The 27,833-nt window shown below is 38.9% G+C and overlaps 1 protein-coding gene across 1 annotated transcript in view; it reads left to right on the forward strand.

The window, feature by feature from the left end:
* The window catches only part of gabbr1b (gamma-aminobutyric acid (GABA) B receptor, 1b), a 117,233-nt gene extending 89,642 nt beyond the window's left edge, over window positions 1-27,591 (forward strand). The window contains exons 10-18 of the mRNA XM_062435621.1: window positions 2,703-2,853; window positions 4,589-4,721; window positions 6,058-6,174; window positions 11,359-11,466; window positions 12,607-12,700; window positions 14,056-14,183; window positions 21,246-21,374; window positions 26,238-26,381; window positions 27,304-27,591. Coding sequence (XP_062291605.1) covers window positions 2,703-2,853; window positions 4,589-4,721; window positions 6,058-6,174; window positions 11,359-11,466; window positions 12,607-12,700; window positions 14,056-14,183; window positions 21,246-21,374; window positions 26,238-26,381; window positions 27,304-27,591 — 1,292 coding nt within the window. The remainder of the gene's footprint in view (window positions 1-2,702; window positions 2,854-4,588; window positions 4,722-6,057; window positions 6,175-11,358; window positions 11,467-12,606; window positions 12,701-14,055; window positions 14,184-21,245; window positions 21,375-26,237; window positions 26,382-27,303) is intronic.
* Window positions 27,592-27,833: the final 242 nt, after the last annotated feature.

Raw genomic sequence — 27,833 nt, forward strand, 5'->3', positions numbered from 1 at the left:
TCCCAGAGTGTAGAACAGATAGTTCCACTCCACTCTATCAAAAGCTTTTTCAGCATCCATCGATACCAACGCTTCTTCCGTGTGAGAGAAGGAGGGATTGTAAATGGTAATAAATACCTGTCTAAGGTTAGAGAAAGAGTGTCTATTGCATATAAAGCCTGTTTGGTCTGGTGAGATGATATTTGGGAGAATAGAGTCAAGACGGAGAGCCAGAAGTTTAGACAATATTTTAAAATCAACATTTAGTAAACTTATAGGACGGAAAGAGGCACAGGCTAAGGGGTCCTTGTCTTTTTTCAGAATGAGAGAAATAGATGCCTGATTGAGAGTCTGAGGAAGAAGGCCATTTTCAAATGATTCATTATACATTTCTAATAGCAAGGGGAAGAGCTGGGGCCAAAACACTAACTCAGTGGGATACCCGTCAGGTCCTGGGCATTTACCACTTTGCAATGTCAGGACCGCTGAATTGAGCTCCTCTGCTGTGATAGGCTGATCTAATTTATCTTCAGCTAATTCTCCATTTTCTTTGTTCGGTTGCGTAAAGTGACATGTAGAAGTCTTTGAAAGCATTATTAATCGGTAATGGGTCAGATGTTTTGCCCAGGTCTGTTTGTATCTGAGGGATTTGATGGGAAGAGGCTGCCTGGCGCAGTTGATGTGCAAGTAATTTACTAGCTTTATCGCCATGTTCAAAATAGGTTGATCTGGTTCTAAGTAGGAGTTCAGCGGAGGACTGTGTCATAAGGATATCAAATTCAGCTTGTGCGGACAAACGTTCCTTATACACATCTGGGGATGGATTAGTAGCATATACCCCATCAAGCTGAGATATACGCTGAGATAGCCTAGAGAGTTGGTCAGCCCTAACTTTTCTCTGATATGCTGCATAAGATATTATTTCCCCCCTGATGTAAGCTTTCAGGCTTTCCCATACAACAGAAGCTGAAACATCAGGAGTTTTGTTTAGGCTAACAAACAGGTCTATTTGACAAACAATAAAACGAACAAAATCCTGATCAGAGAGGAGGCTTGTATTGAGTCTCCATGGAAGACGTGATCCAACACGGCCTTTAAAATAAACTGCCATGGACACAGTAGAATGGTCAGAAAGAACGATTGCCTCGTATTTACAGGATGACACTGATGGAAGAAGTTTGTTATCAATAAGGATGGACTTAATGTTATATTAGTTATTTTGAAAAGGGTGTTGAAGAAAAATCACTCGTGTCCCTGTTCAAAGTTTTGCTGTGTCCAAATGCTCAGTAAAGGCCTCTATGGACTGGTCCAGCTCCAGAAAACTCTCCAGTGGGCAGTGTCTCTCTTTTTTGGCAATGTTTTTTTGGCCTTACATTTATTTAATTAATCAAGTCATCTTTTTACTTCATCAGCTGCATTCCCTTCTCCAGATACAGTGTTCACTGAATGAGTAATAGCATCCCATGCATATTTTTTTAATGTTATTTTGTATCCATTACTGACACTTCTACATATAGCAGTTAATTTGCTGTTCACTTCATGTAGCAGTACCTCACTTCAGAACTATTGAGGGTTTTCTACGTTTGGGTTCCGGTGCTCCAGCCTTTTGAGACTTTCTTTTGGGAATTCTTCACTTCTTGTCAAATTTCTGTGTGCACACTGCCTTGCAATGTCCTTCCCTTGTATGCTAATTGTTGGGGTGTTTACCTATGCTTGTTAGGATCATCTAGCACACACTTTCAATTTACGAGGAGGATGGGATTCATCATTTTAAGAAAATGCGTGAACAATTCTATGGTTTAAGAACACATCATGAATCTTCGGACCTTTCTTAAGAGCAAATTTAAGAAAAAACTTAAACTTAAAAGAAAAAATATTGCAGAGGCCCATTGTCTTCTGGAGTATTTTCTGTACTTTTGTTTATAAGATCCTGCTCAGCTTCAAGCAGTGATTCATAATCCTCTTTAATTGTAGAAATAGCTGCCTTGTGCCTTTCATGCAGGTACTTTAATATCTGACAGTTCTTGAATATGTTTTCAAAATGAAAAATCTATAAATGGACATTGAGCTGACCAGTGTATACTTTCATTTTACACGTAACGGCAAAACATCAGCCTGCCTTTTTAAGGTTTGTATGATCTCGTTTGACTGAGCCATGTGCTTTGTAAAATCGAGGAATGGTTCATGAGTAATGCAAAGTAGAAGTTGATGTATGAAATGAACCAAGATGTAAAAAGTGCTGAGCTGTGCCTCTGCCCCCGTTAGTGCTGATTGTGATCTGAATGTTAAATGAACCTTGGTAATGGAGCCACACACTCAGTGACTGTGTATGATTCACCAGTAACATTAATGGGACATCGGGGGCTGAAGCCTGACTGGACACTGTGCTGATAGTTAGCCCAGTAGTCAGAGCAACATTGGCAATGCATTTGTCTTTTCTGCTCTACTAACTTACAAGTGAGTGGCATGGTGGTGCAATGGTTAGCACTGTCGCCTCACTGCAAGAGGGTTCTGGGTTCGAAACCAGCCCGGCCAGCTGGGGCCCTTCTGTATGGAGTTTGCATGTTGTCTGTGTGGATTCTCTCTAGGTACTCCCCAGACCCTCCAGAGAGGCTAAGCAGTTTAGAAAATGAATAACTTACAAGTTTTCCTTCACTCTCTTACTCAGCTATCGTACTCTGTCCTCTCCCTACAGTCTCTTCATTCACCTCTGTGTTTTCCAGGCTCTGGACCACCTGCAGACCAGACAGTGGTCATAGAGGAGTTTCGCTACCTATCCCAAAAACTCTTTGTGTCAGTGTCTGTCTTTGCTGGGTTGGGCATCCTCCTGGGAATTGTTTGCCTCACCTTCAACATCTACAACAGCAATGTCAGGTACAAAGGCTCACCTTTACTACATGTCTGCAGAGATCAAGATCAAGTTCATTTTTCAAGGTGCACTAATCAGTATATTTATATGAACAATGGCTCACAGAGAATTATCACCAACTCACAGGTCTTACCTTCAGCTTTAAGGAATGATTTCAGTGGCTTTCAGCTTATTGCTTTGGTTTAATAGCTCACAAACTCTACTTTTAATCAGACCCACTGTACACTGACTGTGAGCACCAACAAACCTATGCACAGACAGTCTCGACCTACCAGGTGAACATTCTTTAGCAATTCCTGACAGACAGCTAGTATTCTTGACTGGGTGATAGTCTGACTGACAGCAGGAGGATGACAATGAGGAGCTTTGTATGTCTGTCTGTATGTGCACTGGGAGACAGAGCCTTTAATATCCTTCTGTGATAGTGTGTGCTTGTGAGTGTATGTGTGTATATTTTAACATGCCAATTCATTTTCTTTTTTCACTGTGACCCTTAGCTGAAATGTCTTCACTAACATTTTGGAGAAGGTCAATTCTCCAAAATGAGAGTAGTTTCTTTACCACTGAGCTCAGTGGTGATGGCAGTGGTAGTGGCTCATTACCACAGCTGTAAGTGATTAATGAAAAGGTTACATTTTCAGTTGAAGTGGAAGTGCTGGAGATAGTCCAGGTGTGTCCACTAAAAGCAGCCGAAGTGTCAGTTGGTATGTAAACACTGACAGCAGTTAAATGGCAGCTGTAGTATAAGACCAGAAAGTAGTTGGTCAGTTGAAATTCAACTGAAGTGTCAACATCTAAAGGGTAAAAGCAATGTCAAAGTGTGAGCAATAGAATTATTAATAATTTCAGTTAATGAGACAGTTGAGTGACTATCTTGTTGCTTTGAAAACAAAAATTCATAAACAGTATCTTATCTATAAAGTGTATATCCTACCTCCAATACGAATTAGTCGTACCTGTTCCCAAGGCAGCCATTGTTTTCCATTCATTTTACTATGACAGTCTTTTGAAGACTTTTTTTATTACTATGGAAGGGAATTTGTTGCTGTATGATAAATACAATGCTGACTTTTTTTACATTTACAGCGGAAGCATCAAAACTTTGACAATAATATAAGCAAATATGATGTTCTTTGTGATGGATTAGCTTATCTCAAGTCAGTTTCAAGTGAATTTTTAAAGAGCAGTGAAATAAGAGAGGTGTATGAGATCAGTCTAAAAACTTTGATTTGAAAACGGTTACATTACTGAATGCACTGAAAGCAGTCAGAGTCAGTTGAAGAGTGAGTGCTAAAAGCTGTTAAAGTGTCAGTTAAAGAGTGAGATAAGTGATCAGTTAAAATGACACCTACAGTAACAGGTGAAAGCTCTTAGAAATTCAGATGTGAGACAATAGCTTTTCCTTCGAAGGAAACATTTGAAGGCCGATTACGTCACAATGCCGCACGAAGGCTGTCCCAATTCGAACCCCGAAGGCTCCTTCGAATGCACCGTTCAAATGCGGCCTTCTTTTCCCTGCTTTGAGGGTCAACGTTTAAAAATACTATATTTCTCCTAATTAAACGTGAAAAGTGCAGTGAAATGACTTTTGTTGTGATTTGGCGCTATATATGAAAGACTGACCTCTTTTCCAGACAGTTTTCCATTAGTTTCACTATGGTATGAGTCTGCTGTTAGTGTTTGTTTATGTAAATGTTTATGTATATCTCCCTGAATGTGTGTTTCTACTTTTTGCTTCAGGTACATTCAGAACTCTCAGCCCTACCTTAACAACATGACTGCAGTGGGTTGTATGATGGCTCTAGCTGCTGTCTTCCCTCTGGGTATTGATGGTCTACATGTCCACAGGAGGCAGTTCCCTGTCGTCTGCCAGGTGCACTATGAACATCATTGATTCAAACTACCAAAATTCAACATCAGTTTTTCTATGGAAAGGGCTGCAAATAATGATTGTCACAATATTCAGTTTGATTCATTGTTCATATAATGTTAAAAACAGTCACAGATGTCTATATTTGATTTTCAATAGTGCTCTAACAAAAAAAGTTGCAATGAATGAAAAGTGTAGTTTGTTTATTAATGGTATTTTTTTATTTTGCCATTACTAAAATGGGATTGAAATGATTGAAATCATACACAAAGATGTGTAGATACAGTGATCATGTTGCTTTGTAAGCTGATTTCTCTATTAACAGTTTACCACGGTGTCAGTTTAGCACTTAACATTTACAGTGTAGGACACTTCAACAACAGGTTGTAATGTACAGTTTGTAGGTGATGTAAGCCTGTCTACTACTTCAAACTCCAGAGCAACTGATACATACTATATGAAGAGACTGCTGCTAGTGAGCTCATGTGTAGAGGGCATTTTTGTTTGGTTTGTTAAACGAGCAAAAGGAATTCCATAGTATATTTAAAGGTTCTTTAAACTAGAGGAAGGAAGACTGTAAAGATATAAATGGCTGAAACACTATTTTATTTTTCAAGCTGTTGGCTTACCTGCTGCTAACACATCTAACAGGCACTGGAGATGTTTCTGGTCACCTAATGACTTCAGCATTCACTGCTCTAGTTCCAGCACACCACACGTTTAACCACAAATAGTTATTTCCAGTTCTGTTTGTGTACAAATTAAACAAACATTATACACCTTGTGAGCTAGAGGTGTTGCTAGGTGGTTCTTTGTTTTTACTTTGGACAAAGCCAGGCTGCTTCCAGTCTTTATGCTAAGCTAAGCTTATGTACCACCAATGGTTCAGACCAATGAAAGTACTTGCACTTTTTCAACAATTTTAACAAATCAACAGGTTAGCTGAGACTGCAAAGTTAAGTCTGTCATTTCAAGTCTTTGGTTGGAGTCTCACTAGTCCCTCTGGTTTCAGTGGGCTGGATAATAAAATGCTAATGTCATTCTCCTATTTAAAAAGATTATTATCTTCCCCAACTTGAATTATTCTTTGATTAAAAGTCTTACCTTTCCTCCTGTTGCCAGTTGTCTGATACTTGTTCCATCTCAGTAAAGGGAGATTTACTGCTGTATTACAGAATATATGGTAAGAGGCAGAGAGACACTGAGGGTATTTCATTTCAAGGTCATTTCTGACAGACTATTAAACTAAAACAAGGCTTAATGACTGAGGAGCTGATTCGGTTCATTTGACATAATCAGATTCATTATGGAGTCTTTCATTTCTTTTCTTCTCTGCTAGTTCCGCCTGTGGCTGCTCGGTCTGGGTTTCAGCCTTGCTTATGGCAGCATGTTCACCAAGATCTGGTGGGTCCACACAGTCTTTACCAAGAAGGATGAAAAGAAGGATAAGAGGAAGGTAAATGTAACAGGGAAGCTGTGGATTTATTTTCCACTCTGGGTGCCTTTGCCAAGCCATGGGGGGTTAGGCTTTACTTAATCATCATCTCCTTCAAGGGTGAGCTCCATGGCCAGAGATGATGTATTTCTCAATTGAGTGTTGTGTTTTTAAATGCTCTCTCTTCCATGCTTCCATAGTTGGTCCACAGAGACATAGTTTTCCTGCTGTTTGCCACTGAGCATTGCATCTATTTATCAAGTGAACAGTGAACATCCAGTTGGTCCAAGTGGAAGCGGGTCTCCTCGAGTTCTCCATCTTCTCCCTTTCTGCCTCTCCTGTCTACTTTATGTAAAAGGACATGTGAAGCAGGACGTGTTAGAGCAGACACTCCTGCTGCGAGGCAAAATCAAGAATCCTCCTGGCAGAGATACAGTCCATTACTGAATATTTATAAACATCCTCAGTTGGAGAAAGCCTATCAGAAGGGATTATTTTTTCGAGGGCTATGTCAAAACTGACTGAGATCATTTGAAGTCACTTAATACCCACATGCAGCTGCTGAAGCCCTCTCTCTAGCACGGGCTAGCATATGCTTATGACATCCTTAATTACTTTGACTGACCATGTTTTTGTATGTTTAATGTCAACATATGGATCATACTAGGGGTGGAGGCCTGCTGTAGCTGTGCCACAGCCTACCCCATAGCTTTCACCCTCTCAAAAATGTAATCACATTGGTACTACAGCAGCTATTGAGAAACCACATGGAGACGCCAAGAACTGTGACTAGCCAGCTCAGGCTGCTTGTGTTTTCTCCTGCAAATTGCTCGACAAAGGTAGAGATTGTTGAAAGTGAAGAAGCAAGTTGGAAAAAGGCTTAGTAATCTACTGCTTTTCTCTAACAAATAAATAATAAAGACATCTCCAATGTAAACCTTCTGCTCACCACAACCACACACTCTATCATAGTGAATAAAACAACGTAAACAAAGGAAAATGTGCAGCAAAAATCTCTAGATGAGGCAAAACAGAAGGTACCTGGATGTAACTCTCTCCTTGACTTAGAAAAAACAATATCTGAAAATATATGTATGGTAAATATAAAGAAATGACTCCCAGACACTCCTATTTTGAATAGCTACATTTAGTTGAATAGTTACAGCCACAAAATGAGTCAACGGGAAACAAGCACCAGCTTGTGGCTGCTAATGGACTTAAGCACCTCTTTATTTTCCCCCAGATTTCTAATTTAAACTAAAGCTGCAAGAAGCTATAAACTTGCACCTCATGCACGTTGGTTGGTGCAGTAGCCATGGTATTGCTACTAGAGGTCTGTAGACACAGCTCTGGATTTTCAGGATTATTGGACACTGTGTCAATGAGTAAATATAATTTCCTTTATGCAGTACATGGTGCTGGAGATGACATATTTGAAATTGTGTACACGTTTAATGAACTTGGTGTCATTTAGGCTTCGCCTCCTTTTGCCCATAGACAATCCTACACAAGTGAAATATTAATGAAGGCATACAGTTATCAGAAGGAACTGACATGTATAAACATTTTCATGAATATTGGACATTGAATGTAGGAGGTAACTATAACTTCCTCTGTCCACTAAATTGTGCTAGTGAAAACACACTATGTCATGTTGCTGTATATCATGTGTAGACCCCATTATGTAAATGTCATGTCATTTGGAGGCTGACTTATACTTATCCATATAGGATTTGGGGCATGTAAAGTGGTATTACAACAACTTCCTGTTCAATACCCCAAACATGTTTTTGGCATAATTTTACACAGTATATCAATAACATTCCACAAATACACAAAAGCTTCATAATTTAGCATTGCAAAGGTCTTCAGATGTTGTATACCAAATTTCAGATGTTAGATTTGCCTACCAAATTTTGTACATACACATCACATTTAAAGGCTTTGAGTTTGAAATTTTCTAGGGGGCACTCTTGAGCTATTTTGCCACTTCCAACCAGAGTCCCATATCAGATATAAAGTTTTGCCACTTTTGAGGTATGAATCAAGTTGTGTGAATTTTCAAAGACCCCTAGCAAATCAAAAACTGGTAGGGGGTGCTATAGAGCCTACTTGCCACACCCAATTTATTCTGTCCAGAATGATGAGAGCAATGATCCCACCAACTTTCATGAACATCCAAGCAACTTTATCTAAACATGGCCACACATTTGTCTGCACTATGGACCCTCCAGATAATAACATCAAAGACAAAATAGCAGCCTCATATCCTCTGCATGAGATCAGTGACATCACTGAGTACTAACAGCTCAATGTAGTTTAAGTATTACCATAAAAGTACTATTATGAGTGATGTAATTAAAGTATTATCCCCTCTTCTACTTCCCTCACCACTTACATTTTTTAGCAATCAATTCTTGACAGTTTTAAGTAGTGTAAGACCTCACTGACCTGGCGGCAGTATGAAACCCTTGTTCAGTTCTGTTAATATTTTACCTACAACCATGCTTAAAGATGCACTTGAGTCTCTTTGTCCATTTCTGGTCTCTATTATTAACAGCTCCCTGTAATCTGGCAGTGCCCCAGTGTATTTCAAACATTTAGTTTTTCAGCCTCTCCTGAAAAAACAACAACTTTGATCCGTACAATCCCAATAACCACAGGCCTAAATGCTTTTTTTTTTTTTTTTTAAAGTGTAGAAACGTTTTTTCCAAACTGCATACTGCTGTCTTGACAGCACACATCTGAACATTTGCTGCCTTAAGGTTCTTTACCAGGTCCAGCAGGATTTATCTCTTTACGGTTGTTGTTTTCCCGTATAGATATGTAAACCAGAACATTAAAACCACCGAAAGGCAAAGTGAAATATGTATCATCTTGTCAAAATAGCACCTGTCAAGAGGTGGGATATATTAGGCAGCAAATGAACAGTCAGCTCTTGAAGTTGATGTGTTGGAAGCAGAAAAAAATGGGCAAGTATTAGGATCTGAGCGACTTCAACAAGGACCAAATATAAATGGCTAGATGACTCTAGCCTGTTTGGTCAGATTCCTCAGAAGAGCTACTGTAACACAACTTGCTGAAAAAGTTCAGTCTAGCTGTGATATGTGACGAAACAACAGTGCATCACAGCTTGCTGCGTATGGGGCAGCAGAGTCAGAATGGGCACCTTACCCATGCATGGGACCCTGTCCACTGCCAAAAGCGCCTACAGTGGGTATGTGATCATCAGAATTGAACTGGGGAGCAATGGAAGAAGGTGGCCTGGTCTGATGAATCACATTTTCTTTTACATCATGTGGATGCCCGAGGGGTGCACGTGCATTGTTAACCTGGGTAAGAAATGGATCACTTTAACATTTATTGAAACAACCCTATGTACAGTAGGAAGTTTGGAGAGATAAAGAGGTGTGTGCACATCTGGAACAAAACATTTAACCAGGTACTGAACCAGAGTACAAAAGAAAGAAGAAAGCCCGGACACTGTAGCTCCCTTTGCAAATACTGGTTTAATAACAAAACACATAGTCATCATCATCTTAAGTCTCAACCTATGAGTGTAAAGAAGACAATCAGAAACACATTACTCATAATACACAAAACGGTATGATCCAACAAAAAATAAAAACATAAACATTATCATTATTATTATTTTTCATTTGCTACAATGTGCAAACTTTCTTTTTTCCTTGGTACGTTCTAATTCTATTTTGAGGGAAAAATCATGAGACACTACACACTGCTTTTTGTATGATATCAAATGCCAAAAAGGTTGGAAACCACTGGTTCCACCTTGTATTTTAAAATTGTTTTATATTATCCATTGTATCAAGTCTTCATTTGAAAAGTAACTAAAGCTGTCAAATAAATGTAGTGGAGTAGAAAGTACAATGTTTCCCTCTGATATGTAGTGGAGTGGAAGTAGAAAGCAATATCAAATTGAAATACTCAAGTAAAGTACAAGTACCTCACAATTGTACTTAAGTGCAGAACTTGAGTAAATGTACTTTGTTACTTTCCACCACTGCAGTTACATGATGTCTGAGTCACGTGGCCCAGGATGAGACCATTGTTCCCTTTCAATGATTCACACTGTTAAATAAGTGAATCATTATCAGTAAAACTCCACCTCTCACTGATGTGCAGGAGAAAGGGAGGCAGCTGTGTGTAGCACACTCTCTCATGCTGCAGTTTTGTACACTACTGATTTGATTTCAGAGACAAAATATACCAAATAACAGATAATGTAGTGTGTGTGATCATTCTGAACACATTTAACTTTACTGTAGTTTTGTTCTGTTATGATACAGAATAAGGTGAAAGGAGGAACTGCTATAAGCAAGTGAAAAACAACATGCTCTGTGAGACAACATGAATTCACTTAGTCACACTACTCTGCGTTGACATTAAGTGCTAGCATTGGATATAAAATGGTGCATTGTAGATCTTTCCAATGTGGATGATGTTCCAAGGAATAGTAAGCTAGTACGCCTTGAAGGCACTGCAGTTTGTTCACCCATTCCCCCCACTATGACACCCCTGGCCATGGCACTGCTTTCTCATAAGCACTACCATGCTTGTAGAATGGATAAGAGGCTGTAGAAATAAGTAGGACAGATTAGGTCTATTTAAAGTAGATAAGATGATAATTCATTGAGCTGAATGCTCAACACTTGATGTTTTACACACACTGACAAAGGACAGATAGAGAGAGAATATGGCATAGGATAAGTATAACTAATGTAACTGTAGCTGTGATTATGCAGATAAACAATGGAGAGCATTGTCTTGTAGAAGAGGAGGATCAGTTTCCACTGCTGCTTTTGTACCTTTCTTCATATTCACTTCAGCTGAATAACCAAAACGGTTTGATCTTGTGGAATAATGCTACAAAATCAATAACCACTTTATAGTGTTGGACCTGTTTCCACAAAATCCAAAACATATTTATTGACTGAGTCAGGGAGCTGTGTGCTCTCATCAGTATGGCCTCTTTGTCTCTTTCCCTGTCATGGCCCAGTGCTTTGAGGGCAGATTGAATTGGCCTCAGTTAGTGATGGATCATTGTTTTCTCGTCCAGCTTGGGCTGGTCTATTTATGGCTTCATAAATCCTTCCCTCTCAAAATCAAAAAGAGAGGATTTGTGCCTTTTTCTGATCCCTTTGTCATGCTTCTATAGTAACCACCACCCCCATTTCCCAGCAGCACCTGGAGCCATGGAAACTCTACACTACTGTTGGCATTCTGCTTGGCATCGATGTCCTGTCTCTCATGATCTGGCAGATTGTGGATCCGTTACATATCACAGTGGAGGTATGGTCATCCATTCATATTCCCATCAAAAAATGTTTCATTTAAATTCCTGCCAAAGTCTAGCATTTATGAGTTTGACCTGCAAATAATGTTAAACTGGGTTTGAAAAATGAAAATCATGGAAGCCTTTTGCTTTCACTGTTAGGATTAACAATTGATTGACAACAAAATTAATATTTCAAAATACAGTTAGACAGAGAATGAGAGAGTAGTTTTCCAATTTTACTGTTACAGCATCCACTGGATATAAATCAAAATACAAAAACAACGAGGTAGGTAAAATAAACAATACTATTTAAGGCTTTAAGTTTAAGCATTATACAAAAAATGAAATAGGTAAAAAAAAATGTAACAGAGACTAGAGATTTCACCATATCACATCATATACTATTTGCACATAACATACTATTTAGCACATTTCTAATGAAAATGAAAATTTTAGTTTTTTCTAAAGCACATTTTGAGAAATCTTAAGTCAAAGGTCCAAGGTCAAAGGTTTTATTTCATTACAAAGGAAATGTCTGTTTCATAATGGTTCAGTTCAATTCCAAAAGTCCAGTGTCTGCTCATTTGAAAATGAAAAGTCAGTTGCTTGACTTATTGACTTATTTTTTAATTTATTAAAATGCCACACAATAGTCCCCATAAAAATGGAAACAAAAAAAATCACGCCTAAGAAGCTGGACCCTGACAACTATTTTGCATTTTCATTTTTTTTGAAAATTAATATCTTTCCATGAACTAATCAATTAATCAAAGAATTGTTTCAACACTATTCATTTTCAATTTGGCAAACATACCAAATAATATTGTGCAGTAAATATGAATGCAAACTACATTTAAAATATTTAATTCTAATGTTGTATTTATTTCAACCCAATACTCAGATGGAAATGAGATTTCATTTTGATCAGATGATTTTATTTTAGTATTGGCAGCCGTCGCTTTCCGTAAAATACACTCCCATGAGTAACTCCATTTTAGCTAAATTGAAAAAGTTTTCAAATATACGATAAGCGATATGGAAAATGATTGAATGAATGAAGTATACTTCATAATATGTGTTGAAATTGATTTTATGTTTGTGCGTGGAGTTGTGTGTTGCTGTTCTTCAACTGTGTGTTCATGTTGTGTGAGCAGAAATTCACCAGAGAAGCCCCAAAAGGAGACCTGGATGTTTTGATCCAGCCATTACTGGAGCACTGCAGCTCAGAAAAGATGAACACCTGGCTAGGTAAATGGAATACCAACCAAATCATGCATCAATATTTGTATGTCTCCATGCCAGTAATTAGGGCTGGGTATCGATACTCGATAACTTTAAGGTACCGACCAAAAATAAATGGATACCAAGTATTATGGAAACATCATGATAGCTGCAATCTATCCTTTTTGCACCCAGAGCTAGAAAATATGACTTTTTGTATGGACTTGCTCACAGCCAATCAACACAGGCATTCTTGGATTTAATGTGACGTGATTGGCCCACTGCCACAGCAGCTACAACATGTCTGTGGTGGTGAAGTCGTGGTGAATTTGAGTTAGCACGCTGAAAAGTTCAGCAGCCAAGATGTCACCTAAACGCTCTAAAGTGTGTCTACACTACACACCTGTTACACCTGATAAAAGACACAGACCTAAATGTGGAATAGCTATCTAATGAAGTACTCAGTTGGTATCAGTATCACTTTAAGGGTACTTGGATTGGTACTGGTATAGTCATTTTTTAAACGATACCCTTCAATGTTTTTTTTCCCGTTTTTGTTTTTAACATTCTTCTAATTTTTCTTTTCTTCTTCAAAACAAGGGGACAACAGCACCTGAATCCCTAATAAATGAACTGTGTATTTATCTGTATAAAATGGTGACTCCTGTTACATTTGAAACAGTTTTTTAAAAGCCAACCATAGTAGTGAATAAATGTGGCAAAGTGTTCCCTGATGGATCTCAGACAAGTCTAGCATCTTTACTTAGGTCCAAGCACTGTGACATGAACTGACACAAGCGTCTTGGAAGCTAGTAAATAGGTCATACATATGGTGTGATTTGAAAAAGGTCAGAGGTATATTTAAAGGTGAAGAGTGTAGAAATTAGTAACACCTAGCTGAACAGATTTGGCAGAAAATACATATTATACTAATGTTTCAATAAGTGCATGTTGTTACCTTACCTTGCTTTTTATATGTACATAGGGAACGGGACCCCTTCCATGGAGCCTCCTATGTTGCACTGCCATGTAGAAACCACACACTGGCTCTAAAGGGGACTTTTCATGTTTTTTGTGTGTTTCTTGGCAACCATAAAACACGAAGGGAAGGTGGAAGAGGAGGGGTATTCAGTTTATTAAAATCTGTCTCACCCCTAGAACCTCAACACTAGATGCCACTAAATCCTAATCACTGTTCCTTCAAGTATAGAGAGTCTATGGTTAGAGTTCAAACATGTGCAATCATTGGTATGGTCTTAAGTGAAACTTTGGGACTTTGTACTGTGTGACCTCACTGTAACCATTTTGACATGCTGACTGATGAGCTGCAGTATAAACAGTTCCATCATTCCTCACGGCTGCCATCTTGTCCATCTCTGCAGGTGTAGTGTATGGTTATAAAGGCTTACTGCTGCTGCTCGGCATCTTCCTGGCCTATGAGACCAAGTCCATCTCCACAGAGAAGATCAATGACCACCGAGCTGTGGGCATGGCCATCTATAATGTTGCTGTGAGTTTCTTTATGGCAGAGCTTGTGTGGTGTGTATGTGTGAGAGAGAGAGTGAGAGAGAGAGAGAGAGAGAGAGAGAGAGAGAGAGAGAGAGAGAGAGAGAGAGAGAGAGAGAGAGAGAGAGAGAGAGAGAGAGAGAGAGAGAGAGAGAGAGAGAGAGAGAGAGAGAGAGATCCTGACCAAGTACAGGCTCAGTGACCACAAACTAGCTGTGGAAACAGGCAGACACAGGAAAACCTGGCTGCCCACAGAACAACAAATATGTGGTCACTGTGAGACAGAGAAGGTTTAGACAGAGGAGCACTTTCTTCTACACTGCCCAAAATATGACACCTTAAGAAAAACTTTCTTCACCAAACTAAAAACAAACATCACAAATTTTGGAAACATTAAAGACAGCGAAGGCCATACTCCTTGGTGAAGGGCCTTCTGCTCATGGTCTTAGGGTTAATTCGCATGTGTTTTGTTCTCGCACACACACACACACACACACACACACACACACACACACACACACACTCATTCATTCACTCACTCACCTACCATCCACCCAATTGTATTCACATTGTTTGACTGTATTATATTCTTCTTTTTCTTTTTTTTTTTACTAGTCAACATCAGTCAACATCAGTGTGGAAAACAAGGTTTTCTCCCTATTTTCCAAATTGCAATGTAAAGCATTTGAGCATCCTGCAAAGATCATTTCATATGACTTCGGTGTCTCTGACTTTATCTGAAGCACCAAAAACAGGCTAAATCTTATTCAGCAAAGTATCTTAAAATCCACAACATGGATTACAACAAAGTGTAGTGTAAACATTCATGGTTCCCAGATAATGTATCCTAATGACTGTGGTGTCTTCCAACTGTGCCATATGTTCCCCCTGGATGAACTGTAATATTCATGTTGAGCTTCTGAATTGTCATCAAATGCCATTATCAGGTCAAAATGTCAGATTGTCCAAAACTTTACACTGACATTTAGAGCAAGTTAGCATGCTGATGTTAGCATTGAGCTCAAAGCACTGTGTCAGAGAGCCGCTTGCATGTATTGATAGGAAGAGTCATTTTTGATGATAAATTAGATTTGGTCCTTTAGTTTTCAAGCCTTTGAGTGGACAAGAGACCCAATGTAGAATAACCTGTACAGGTTACAAGCTAAGGACAGACTGTGTTTTGTTAGCAGTGGCTAACAGAATAAGCACATTACATTTATCATCTAAACTAACAGAAGGGACATTTACAGGAAGTGTTTAAGGTGTCCAATGTACTACAGTTAACTGTAACTATCTAGCCTGCAAACTTGTGTTAGCAGTGGACTATTACTGGGGGATGTTTGTTTGATGGCTCATTCGATGAGACAAGATGCACTACAAGGCATGTTGTTGTTTTTATATAAGAAGCGAATTTGGTTTGTTCTGTAGCAGGCTGCAGTTTAAAAAAAACTAATTGGACTGTTGTACTGTATGAAGACAAACTCTCTATTTACACTCACAGAGAAACAACAACACTCCACCTTATGAAAGCACAGACAAAGAGCATAATCATGAATTTCATCCTTCTGGGAACTGATTTCTCTTTCTGAAAGGAGACTACAGGATATGAGGTTCACAGAGCAGATCTGTTAGCTGTAGCAAAAACCTAAAACCAACAGGCAATAGAGGGAAGATAATAGATCATCTTCATTCAAACACTGCCACACAGACATATAGCCACTTTGCACACTCCAACAAACCATTAAACATCAAAATGTACTAGTATTACTATTTACAGTGAGAATTCATTCATTCTCTACTATTGTACAAACTAGTACTCTGTCCATATACATATACTCTAACTAACCACTTCATTAAGTATACCTGTGTAATCTAATGCAATCCAATACAACGGCTCATTGAAGTATTGTACATAAGTGTTTTTAATATTTTGTCCATTCCATTAGCATATGAGAGGGGCAAAATATTAGGAACACTCCAGTACATCTCCACCCCCCCCCCACTGCAACTTCAATAATAATCATAAAGTATGTCAATGTCAACAAAAACTGAAAATGTATGAGCTTTGTCATGGTAGAATTTATGGCCGAGCTGTTGTATTACATTAGTGTGTGTGTGTGTGCGTGTGTGTGTGTGTGCGTGTGCATGTGTGTGTGTGTGTGTGTGTGTGCGTGTGCGTGTATATGGCAACCAGGCACTAATGTGTTTGTCAGTAGCGTGTCTCTCTGCAGGCTGTGTGTTAGTCTGCAGATTTGGTCTTTCACTTCCAATCCTTCACCAACACAGCCTCTCTCAGCAGGCATGTTGACTTCTGCTTTGACCACTCCTTCTTCGTTTCACACACACTTTCACTGTCCTTGCTGGTAAGGCTCACCTCAAGCCCAATTTGTGGGCATAAATGAAGGCAGAGCTGGCCAGTGGATGTATGTCCTTAATGAAGACACCAGATGCTGCATGAGGTTTTGTAGCATGCCCAGAAGACCAGGAATGACAGGGCTGTAATGTGTGCTCATCACTAGGAATAAAGTCACATTTCAAAATCCCCCACAGATACATCTACTATATTAGACTCTTGTATACTTTATACTCACACATGCACTCATGTCTTTTAGTTTCCCACTGTCGAAGGCAGGCAGGCAGTGGGATGAAAAGAAGTGACAGCTTAGGAAATGATCCCCTGATGCAGACTTGCTGTCACTGTTTAGCCTCATGCCCCTTTCTTGCCACTTTTTCCTTCTCCATCTGCAACTTAAGAATCAAAATCTCTTACAATGAATCAGTGTTTAGTTTGGCACCGGATTTTTATTTGGAATTAGATATTTGGATTAAGTTATCATCAGTGATATTTTACTTTCATTCTAGTCATGCATTTGAAATCTTTGTCTTCTTGTGTACAGTTACCATGGTTACACATGTTGATTAGTGTAAAAGGCAGAGTTTCTTGTTGACTCACACAGTATCCATGTTACTGTGCTCTGCAGTAATTCAACAGACAGACTCTCCTCAGAGAACTGAGTCTGTTTGAACAGAATGTTCCTGCTCACCTACCATTAGTATTACCTACCTTTGCTCTCTACTGCAGAACAGCTGATCATTCACTCACCTGTTTGCTAAAATACTGTTACTGTCTGGGTTTAGCTTGAGAAGAGAAATGTGGGATTGTAGTTTTTAGTTTTTTTTTGTTTTTTGAGGAAGAATTAGATGGTTGCCTGTCAACATTAATCCTAGAATCAGAAAGGATGAGTTCCTTTCTGATAGCAACAGGAAAGATAGCTGACTGAAAGTAACATTACTTGATAATGTAACATTAGCTTGGCTTTTTATCAGGGCTGTCAATCGATTAAAATATTTAATCATGATTAATCGCATGATGGTCTTGAGTTAACTCACGATTAATTGCAAATTAAACGCATTTTGTTGTTTTTTTAAAAAGTGCAGAGGAGACAAAGTGTGACTGTGACCAGGTTTCTGAAGGATTTTCATCTGTAATTGGCCGGGCCTGTCCACTTTGTCACACAGCCAGATAAAGAAGTCAATTATTCAGTTTTTTATTGTGTATTCAAGAACTGCAACCAAATTTCTATCGAGAAATCACAAAGTATTCCGCTCTGCATGACAATTAATAAGAGAGGTGAGGCATCAGCTGCTGGTTTGAAATGCTAGTCTCTTTCCAGCGAGCCAGCTTAGACACACACACACACACACACACACACACACACACACACACACACACACACACACTCAGAGTGGCTTTTTAATCAGAAACATCTCCAGTATGGCTGATATGTGCATTTCATTCCCATCGTCGTGTTTTAATTCATCTCAGAGGATTATCTATTATACACTGAACCCAATTTAAGCCTAAGCCGAGTGGGTGAAATGCAAATTGGCACAGAAAAAAAAAAATCAGTTTTTTGTCCTGTCAGAATTCCCTCTCTATGTAAAACAAATGAGTTTGATCCAGGCGCTGCTGTCTGCAAGCCTTGGTCAGTTATACAATCTGTTTATGGGACCTGCTACATGTTTTGGAGTAAAAAAGTGGTTGCATGCTTTTTTTTTCTTCTTCTTTTTTTGGAACAGGAAATGATTCTTAAATCACAGGCACTGTTTTACAGGTGAAAGTATTTTGAAAACGGATTACAGTGTGTGGTTTATTTGGAGTAACAGGTTTTTGGATAGACATGTTGCTGAATTTATTTCCACCCCATCCATTTTATTGTGGTGGAGACAGAAATCTCAGACAGATATCTCAAAACTTGGACAATAAAACTTAAACCACATAGATAATCATAATATTGGATAATCATAATAATCAGCATGAATAGATATCATCCAGAGCTAAGTGAGAATATACAGTACCAGTCAAAAGTTTGGACACACTTTCTCATTGATGTGAATGGGAAAGTGTGTCCAAACTTTAGACTGGTACTGTATATTTTTGTATTATGGGTGTTCTGACCAAAGAGAAAGACTTGATCCTTGAGGCTTGGACTGGAAATGAGGATTTGGGATACGACTTGGATTTACTAACTTGAGATTTGAAAGCAAAATGTTCAAATGTTATAAAATAGACCAGTCCCAACTTGCAGTAGATTTGACATAGACCAGTCTCAACTGATTCTAGACCTGACTATGTCTCAACCATAGACTGTGAGAAAAGAAAAAAAAAAGATATAGCATTTGGTTTGTGTACTACCGTTGTAACGACACAAGTTTGTCCATTGCCATCTTGAATTCGACTGTCACTGTCTTTGATTATTGGAGCCAGAAGTGACCATATTTAGATGAGGGTGGAGCTGACCATAGTGGTAGCTGCTAGCTTGATTAGAATGACGCATTTACAATTTATGTCAACTGTGATTATGTAAATGTTCATTTTCGCGAGCAAAATACAAGGTCTATCTGAATTACTAAACAAATCTGATATGTGGCAGTGATATAGAGGTAGAGGACCAGGCTATGAAGGCTGGACAAACCCTGAAAGTTAGATCGAGGTGGTAATAAGGACAGGAGACAGCATTAAAGCTATCTGACTCCAGATGAATGACAGTGGTTGGAGCCCCCCCCCCCCCCAACTTTCAACAACTCCTCCCACTCCCAAGTGCACAGAAATGCTATTTGTTCCAAAGAGGCTGGGGAAATAAATTGGATGGGTTGTGTGTGAGCAAAGGGTAGGATAGTGTTTGTGTGTAAGTAATGACACATCAGAGAAAACATGGCTGCTGCCCGCGTTGGCCTGCTGCTTCCATTTGCCACTCTGGATGGGATTTTTCAGTTTTGCACAGAGATGACTGACTGTTGATCAATATGTATTAGTTTCCATCCTCACCTCTACCTCTGTCATGTTTTATTTGATGTTGTGGTGTGTCTCTGTCCCTCATTCCTCCACCCTCTCATATTCTATCTCAGACCCCGCCAATTCATCTTCTCTCTCTGTCATCTCACTGACAGGAGGTAGAGCGGTCGTCCTCCAATTGGAAGATTGGCGGTTCGATTCCCGGCTCCTCCAGTCCACATGTCGATGTGTCCTTGGGCAAGACGCTTAACCCCAAATTGCTCCCGTTGCTGCGCCAACGGTGTGTGAATGAGAATGAATGGTTAGCTTCCCTCTGATGAGCAGGTTGGCACCCTGCGTGGTAGCTCCTGCCATCAGTGTATAAATATGTGTGAATGGATGAATGAGATGTAATGTAAAAGCGCTTTGAGTGTTCAATGACTAGAAAAGCGCTCTATAAGTACAGTCCATTTACCATTTACTGTGTTCTGTGCTTTCTCCTCCTCTCATGGCATTTCATCCCCATTCTCTTTCTGATTCTAATTCAACTTTTGTGGTTTATGAGAATTGTAACCAGTGTGACCAAGTCATACATACATCACAATATGATAATAACATATGGTGAGTAGTAAAAAATACATTATGAACATATTATTAGAAACACACAGTCGTTTATTAAAGAGTTCAATTCAACTGATTATAATGTCCTGCTTAATGCATATGCATTAAGCTGTAGTGTATTTGAGTCTTGTTGGTAATATCGGGTTTTCTGTTTTGTCACTTTTTGATACGTTAGAGCACTTATCAATCCATGCAAGTGTTTTTTTAAATTGTCAACAACGAAAATGGATCTTTGTCATGGTTGCTTTGTATAATCCACACACCTTTCTGTCTGCAGCTTTCATTCTCACTATTTTATTAGAAAGTATATCTTACGAAAATTGAGACAGTGAGATCTGTGGATTTTTTACAGTGACAAGTACAGTGAATTCCACTCACCTCCATTGTGTTGGGGTAAAGGCAGATATCTCAACTAGACAAATCTATATCAATTTTTTTATCAAGTTTTGGTGAGCTGACCCTTTTAAATATAACAGTAAAAATAGAATAATAAATTAGATCATACCATAAATAAAGAAGTTGTTTGTCCATAAAATAGAACAAAATAAAATGATATGAATGCAACACCAGATATTATATAATATTATTCTCCTTAGCCATCATACGATTACAAAGATCATTTCATTTTCATGAAGTTACATCTCTTCATTCATTTTTTGCAGTTTTACTGTGAAAGGAAAGTAAAAAAGAAGAATCTGGAGCCACAGATGTCTTTAGGATACAGACATGTTGATCTTTCTGTTCTGCTGTGAAGTTCAGTTTTATATCTCAACAATTTCAGTCAAGAAATCTAAAAAATAACAATAATAATTTTTGACCTGCTAGAAATCCAACCAATCGTAAAGCCAGATCATTGATCAATCAGAGAACTAATCAGGCACTATGACCTCAAATTGCAGGTCAAATGACAACAAATCTGTCAGATATGGTTTGCCTCTAAAATGAGTCAGGGATGACCAATTCAGTGTTAAAATCAGGCTTAATCCTGCCCAGCTTTAACACGGCTGCACATCTTACACAATACCTGTAAGTGTAACAGGTGTATACCAAGAGGTGCAGGTACTGCATACTCCTGTCTTTTGTTAGATGAAGTCTTGTACTCTTTGATTTAAAATCTTGTGGTCATTTGACCTGTTTTGAGTTTCTCTGCACTGTACTGTTTTTCCTCAGGTGCTGTGTATGATCACAGCTCCGGTCACAATGATCCTGTCCTCCCAGCAGGACGCCTCCTTTGCCTTTGCCTCCCTGGCCATCGTCTTTTCAGTCTACATCACCCTGGTGGTTCTGTTCATTCCCAAGGTAAGTGCAGACTACTGTCCTCCTCTCACCATCTCCTCCCTGCAGATTACAGCAGCAGTTTAAGTGTCAGCTTTAATGAATCACCTTTCATCAGGGATCTAAGTCATCTAGGCTGCTATAATATATCACATAATGACCTGTAGATTGTGCCCTGCCTTGCTGTGTCCTCAGTAATCTGCTCTGTTCTGTCAGCCTGGGTGTATATATCTATTCTTCTGATGTCTAGTTTGAATGATGCATATTTTAAGAGAGAGGACAGTTTGGCTGCTCTCCATTTTTTTTAGAAATCCATTTCTTGGTCATACACTATATTGCCAAAAGTATGTCAATAATAGAAAATGTCACTCGTATGTGACCATTAAACATTCCAAACAATGATTATTAATCTGCAACTACAACGACCTCCACTCTTCTGCATTTTGGCTATCTTAAGTATGTGGCAATATGTTGTATTTATAGTCATGATTAAGTGAAGTATAGTATCTTTATTTTAACCCAGTATTACAGAAGAATCATAGATAAGATAAGATGCTACCAACCAGGAACACATGCTGAGGAAGGCAGAGCAGGAGTGCAGTGGACTGAACAAGTGAAATAAAAAATAAAAGTACATGTACAAAGTACAAATTAAATGTAAGAAAAGATATTAGTGTGATGTGAAGTGCTCACCTATTAATTGTATTTAGCTTAGTTCCATCTTGTATTCATTTGTACCTTCCATAATGTACTTAGGTAAATAGACTATACTTATATAACACTGTTCTAGTCTTTTTGACCACTCAAAGCTCTTTTACACTACATGTCACATTCACCCATTCATACACTACATATACTGATGAGAGGGATGGGAACTAACCATTCACACACATCCATTCACCGTTGGCGCATACCGTGAGAAATTCAGTGTTAAGTATCTTGCCCAAGGACACATGGACATGTGGACTGAAGAAGACAAGAATCAAACCATTGGCCCTCCGAATGGTGGATGACCGCTCTACCTCCTGAGCCACATCTGCCCCAACAACAGCACATCTAGAGGACTCTACTCTCTGTTTTGGCTTGAAATTCTACAAGACAGCTTTTTCCACTCTTACAATAACAGAAGTGTGGAATATGTCTGGCAATGTACAGTCTGTTATTGAATATTTTGTTTAAAATATGGCTACTGATTAAAGTTGCTAACAAGTAATGATCTTTTCAGGTGGAAGAATTTCAAGAAGTAAAAACCCAAGCAGCTGTTTTGGAAATATTAACTAAATATAATATATGTCCTCACATGACCACAGATCCTATCAACACTCAATAGTTGCCTACAGTAGCCTTATTGCTCCACGATAATAGCTGATTTAATCACATGAGACATATCATCCAAAACGGAAAAGTCCAACCATTAAAAATATCAATCACTGACCATAGAATAAGTAAATCAGTTATTATGTATCCTAGTTTTTTTCATCACTTTTATGTTAGGGTGACAAGAAAGGAGTGCAGAAGTGAGAGTTCAGGGCTTTTATTTTAAACAGGATACTATCTGTATGTGTCCACGAGGTGGCAGTGATGTACCATAACACAAATGAGATAACACTACTGTACATTCCCCTGTGTGCTGTACTATACTGTGCAGTCAAATAATTCCTTTTTTGATAGATTAGCTGCCTTTTAAAATAGTTATTTGAGCTGTTGCCTTGTTTCAACTTAAACAAACTATATATCATTTTCAACTGAAAAACACTTTCTTTAATTTTTCCCCATTCTGAGGAATAGTATATGAACTCAACTTTTTATAAACTAAGTTCAGCTAAACTAGTATCCTTCAGGTACCTTGGAGGGTGGCTAAGACATTTACTGCCATGTTGACAGTGCAATATCTGGTTTACAGGCATACAAAGCAGATAATGTCATACACTTCCAGAGTGTGCACTAAAAAGCCAAAGCCACTGAACGCTTCTTTTGCAGTCTGCAGTCACCTTTAGTCATCTTGACCCTAACCCTAACCCTAACCCTAACCCATTTACATGGCGCACACAAAGGCAAAGCTCTGTGAGTTCAGCCTGTGTGTGCATCATCTCCTTCCTAACTTTCATTTTCTCTTGAATTAAATACATAGAGCTTATCCATTTTCTGACATGCTTTTTTATTGTTGTATATCAAGATAAATAGCCTTCAGCTACACGGTCTTAACCATAGCTTACTCTTATTATTTGAGTTGTTTTATTTAAACAGTGATGTAAAAAAGTGATCTTATTGGAATAAAAGAAATACACTTAGCATCAAGTTAATACTTGATTGTTCAATGTGTGTCAGGGGGAGACTATCATTAAGCTGGGCACATGCAATGCACGCCTTGGTGCCATCACAGATTTTCTTGTCCCGACCTGCTGCTACTTTGGCTAAATATCATAGTGAAAATACAAACAATAAATGCTTCCAGTTCAACTTTTGATAAGATCATTTTAAATTGCCCCAATTTTGCATTTTGTAGTACTGGAAACTGGATATTTTGAGGTTTCTTCCTGTTAAAACAGAGTTTTTTCTTGCCACTGTCACCAAGTGCTGCTCATGTGGGAATGTTGGGTCTCTTTAATTTAAACTAAAGAGTACGGACTAAACCTGCTCTATGTGTAAAGTGCCTTGAGATGACTTTTGTTGTGATTTGGTGCTATATAAATAAAGATTGATTGATTGATTAAGTCATGATATGAAAATATCTAATGTGGAAACACCACAACATTCTAATTGTCAGGACAAAATTAAATGGAAAACAGCTATATTTTTAGAATAGGAAATTGGTTGATATGGTAATTTAATAATGCAACTCTTCACTCTTGTGTGGGTAAGATAAAGTAATAATAAACTAAGTGCACATGTAGCCTGTCCCCTTGGATTCTGTTGGAAAACTATCTAATGATGTCCCAGACTCCCAAGACCAACAGTTAAATAGAGTATATTGTTAGGACCCAGGTGGTTATAGATTTTAGTTTACTTAGAGTTAGGAAGGGATCAGCCTTGGTATCATCATGATGTTATAGTGACTATAGTAAAACAGCCTGTCCTGTAGACTCTATTTTGTCTTGCCATCTGTGTTTCTCTCCCAGGGGAATCTCCAAACACAGGTTATTTGTTGTATTTGCAGCAGTCAAAACTATACACTATCAGCAGAATATTCTTATAACCCATCAGGAGTGCCTAACTCAGCACCAATGTACAGGACTCTGGAGTCTATATGACATATCATTTCTACATAAGAGCATAAATAAACTAAATGTTTCTGACAGAAATACAAACAAATGCAACAAAATGAAGCTCAGGCGGTAGAGCAGTCGTCTACCAATCAGAAAATCGGAGGTTCCATTCCCAGCTCTTGGCTTCTGCATGTTGATGTGTCTTTGGGCAAAATACTTAACCCCAAATTGCTCCCAATGGCTCCGCCAACGGTGTGTGTGTTTCTCCCTAATGAGCAGGTTGGCACCCTGCATGGCAGCTTCTGTCATCAGTGTGTGAATGGGTGAATGTGACATGTAGTGTAAAAGCACTTTGAAGGTCAAAAAGACTAGAACAGTGTTATAAAAGTAAAGTCTATATACCTTTGACCTAATAGATGGAAACAACAATTCAGATATTTAATATGTAACATGGTCCTGCTAAACTGTGTACAGGATGTATGCATTTTAGCAGGAGACTAGGCAGGCTGTAGTGATAGCAGCAGCTCAAAAACTCACTAACTCAGCACTTCTTTATGTTGAGAAAAAAGAGAAGCTGCTTTTATTTTCTATAGTGGACTCCTGTCCATAATTGTATTACAATTTAGCATATGGAATTTATGGTTTGATATTTGTAGTGTGGCTTTCTCTTAATCTAAGCAACATTATATATCAAAAGCAGAGACCAAGCATTTTGCTCTGCTTATTTTTTTAAATGTATCTTACTGTAGGGCTGCAACTAAGTATTATTTTTATTGTTAATAAATCAGTAGATGAATTCCTCAAATAATTAGTTAATCACTTGGTCTGTAAAATATCAAATAGCAATGTTCTGCAATTAGCTGAGTAGTTGGAGAAAATGATGAATGCTACAGACAACACTAACTGTAATTAGGTACAAAATAACATCAGCATTGCACATGATATTTATGTGATATGATGTAACAGGATTAAAATATAAACTGTAAAGTAGAGCTGTAAAAATTGGTTGAGTAATCAATCAGTTAGGCAATAAAAAAATATCAGCAACAATTTAATAACTGACTCATTATTTAAGTGATTTTCAGTAATGTTCCAGCTTCTACAATGTGAATATTTGCTCTTTTTTTTCTTCTAAGGTATTACATTGAATATAATTGAGTTTTAGAAAGTTGGCACTAAAAGGCATTTGAATATGTCAGCTTGGTCTTTTGGAAATTTTGCTGAGTATTTTTCTATATTCTCATACTTTATAGACAATGAAATTAACAAATTAATCACAAAAATAAAAATAACCCCTACAGCACACAGTTCATGGCCCAAAACTTAAAAGTCAAGTATTTGTCATCTCAGCTAGCAACTAAATTTAGCATATGTATATATCTAGTACTTAAACTTCTCGTCTCACAGGTAACCAGGTAACAGGTTGTAGATGTCTCGATGACAGATTCATGCTCTGGACCCGCTATCCTCCCGTCCGGGTCCTACTAACTTCAATGTTGATTGTTTTTTCAATGTGCTTCTCTCTCTTATCCATTTTGTTGTGATAAATCAATGTTTGGCAAACTGTCAGTATGTCCCTGGATTAAAGTATAGAGAGTACAGGTTCCAAATGATGCACAGTTGAACATCTTCAGCTATCGGTAAGCATCATACATATAATATGATTACTCATCATTTGCAGATGCGGCGCCTGATCACACGAGGTGAATGGCAGTCAGACGCGCAGGAGACCATGAAGACCGGCTCGTCCACCAACAACAACGATGAGGAGAAATCCAGACAGCTGGAGAGAGAGAACAAAGAGTTACAGAAGATCATCCAAGAGGTCAGCCAATCCCTTCTTGTTCTTCACACTATTCTTCATTCTTTACTTTCCTTCACATTTAAAATGTAACTGTTACACTTCATTTAAGCAGCACAAATATATTCTTTTCACCTCTACTGTTCTAAGTGGAGGCAGAATCTTAGAGTCTGACTGATTAAGACTTAGGTACATGAAAATAAAGCGGTCAGCAGGGCTAGATAACTGAAAACTGCCTAGGACCTTATGGCGCTTTTCCACTACACAGTTTCAGCACGACTCGCCTCGCCTCGCCTCGACTCGACTCGACTCGGTTCCTTTTCCATTACAAAAAAGTACCTACTCAACGTGGGCGGGGTCGTCATAGCACGGCTCCGCGAAACTGCCGTGACTTCATTTTATACGGGACACAAAACACATAAACAATGGAGGACATTGAGGCAGTGGTGTACTTGCTGCTGTATGAGGCTTTTTATCACACACAAAGCAAGAAAATTGAGCCGTATGGCTGTAACTATGGTAACACCGTATGGCTGTAACTATGGTTGTAACGCTGCTGCCGGTATTTAAAAATGCCGGGTTTGATTCTTGTGTGGGACGGCTCATGACTCTTCCAGCGACAACTACCAATCAGCGGCCAGCAGTGTGTCGACGTCACATTTTAGTACCGGCTTGGCTCGCTTGGAACCTCACCAGAGCAGGTACTAAAAAAGTACCAGGTACCAGGTACTTTTTCTAGTGGAAACGCAAAAAGAACCGAGTCGAGGCGAGGCGAGTCGTGCTGGAACGGTGTAGTGGAAAAGCGCCATTTGTCACCTCCATTTTCCTCGTCTTTCCTCATAACTCCTTGCGAGCATCATTTAAGTTAAAGCACACCAGAAAACAATCTTACAGGAGTTCTTACAAGAGGAGATTGTTGAGTCTTTGTTACTATTCATGTCATCAGAAAGAAGAACGTGTGTCAGAGCTGAGGAACCAGCTCTCTGAGCGACAGGCCCTGCGATCAAGGAGAAGAGCATCCACCATCACTAATCAGAACCACAGCTCTCCCCACCTCACCATCCCCCAGAGTGACCCCAGATCCCTGGCCCCTCCTCCAGGGTACCCAGCCCCCACCTCTGACCTCCACCCTGTTCCTCCGTCCTTTGCCAAGTCATCCAGCCTCTACCAGCCGGACAGCAAGATCAGCCGCAATAACTGCCACACCAGTCGACTGCAGCTGCTTTACAAGTGATGTGGAGGTGAACAAAGGAGGGAAGAAGACTTTCATGACATCCATAGCTATATAGAAGTAGAGAGAATCAAGTATGAACATGTGTTTCAGTAATAAATCAGTATCTGTTGTCACACAGATCACCTGAGGACAACCACGGAAAGGCTAATATCTAAAAATCTTCAGTGAGGATCAACATTTCCCCCCTTTGCCACTTTTTACAAGCTAAATGCTTTTATTTTCTCCCAGAGATAAAAGATGTA

This window comes from Scomber scombrus, chromosome 16, assembly GCF_963691925.1.
Source record: "Scomber scombrus chromosome 16, fScoSco1.1, whole genome shotgun sequence".
NCBI classification, from domain to species: Eukaryota; Metazoa; Chordata; class Actinopteri; order Scombriformes; family Scombridae; genus Scomber; species Scomber scombrus.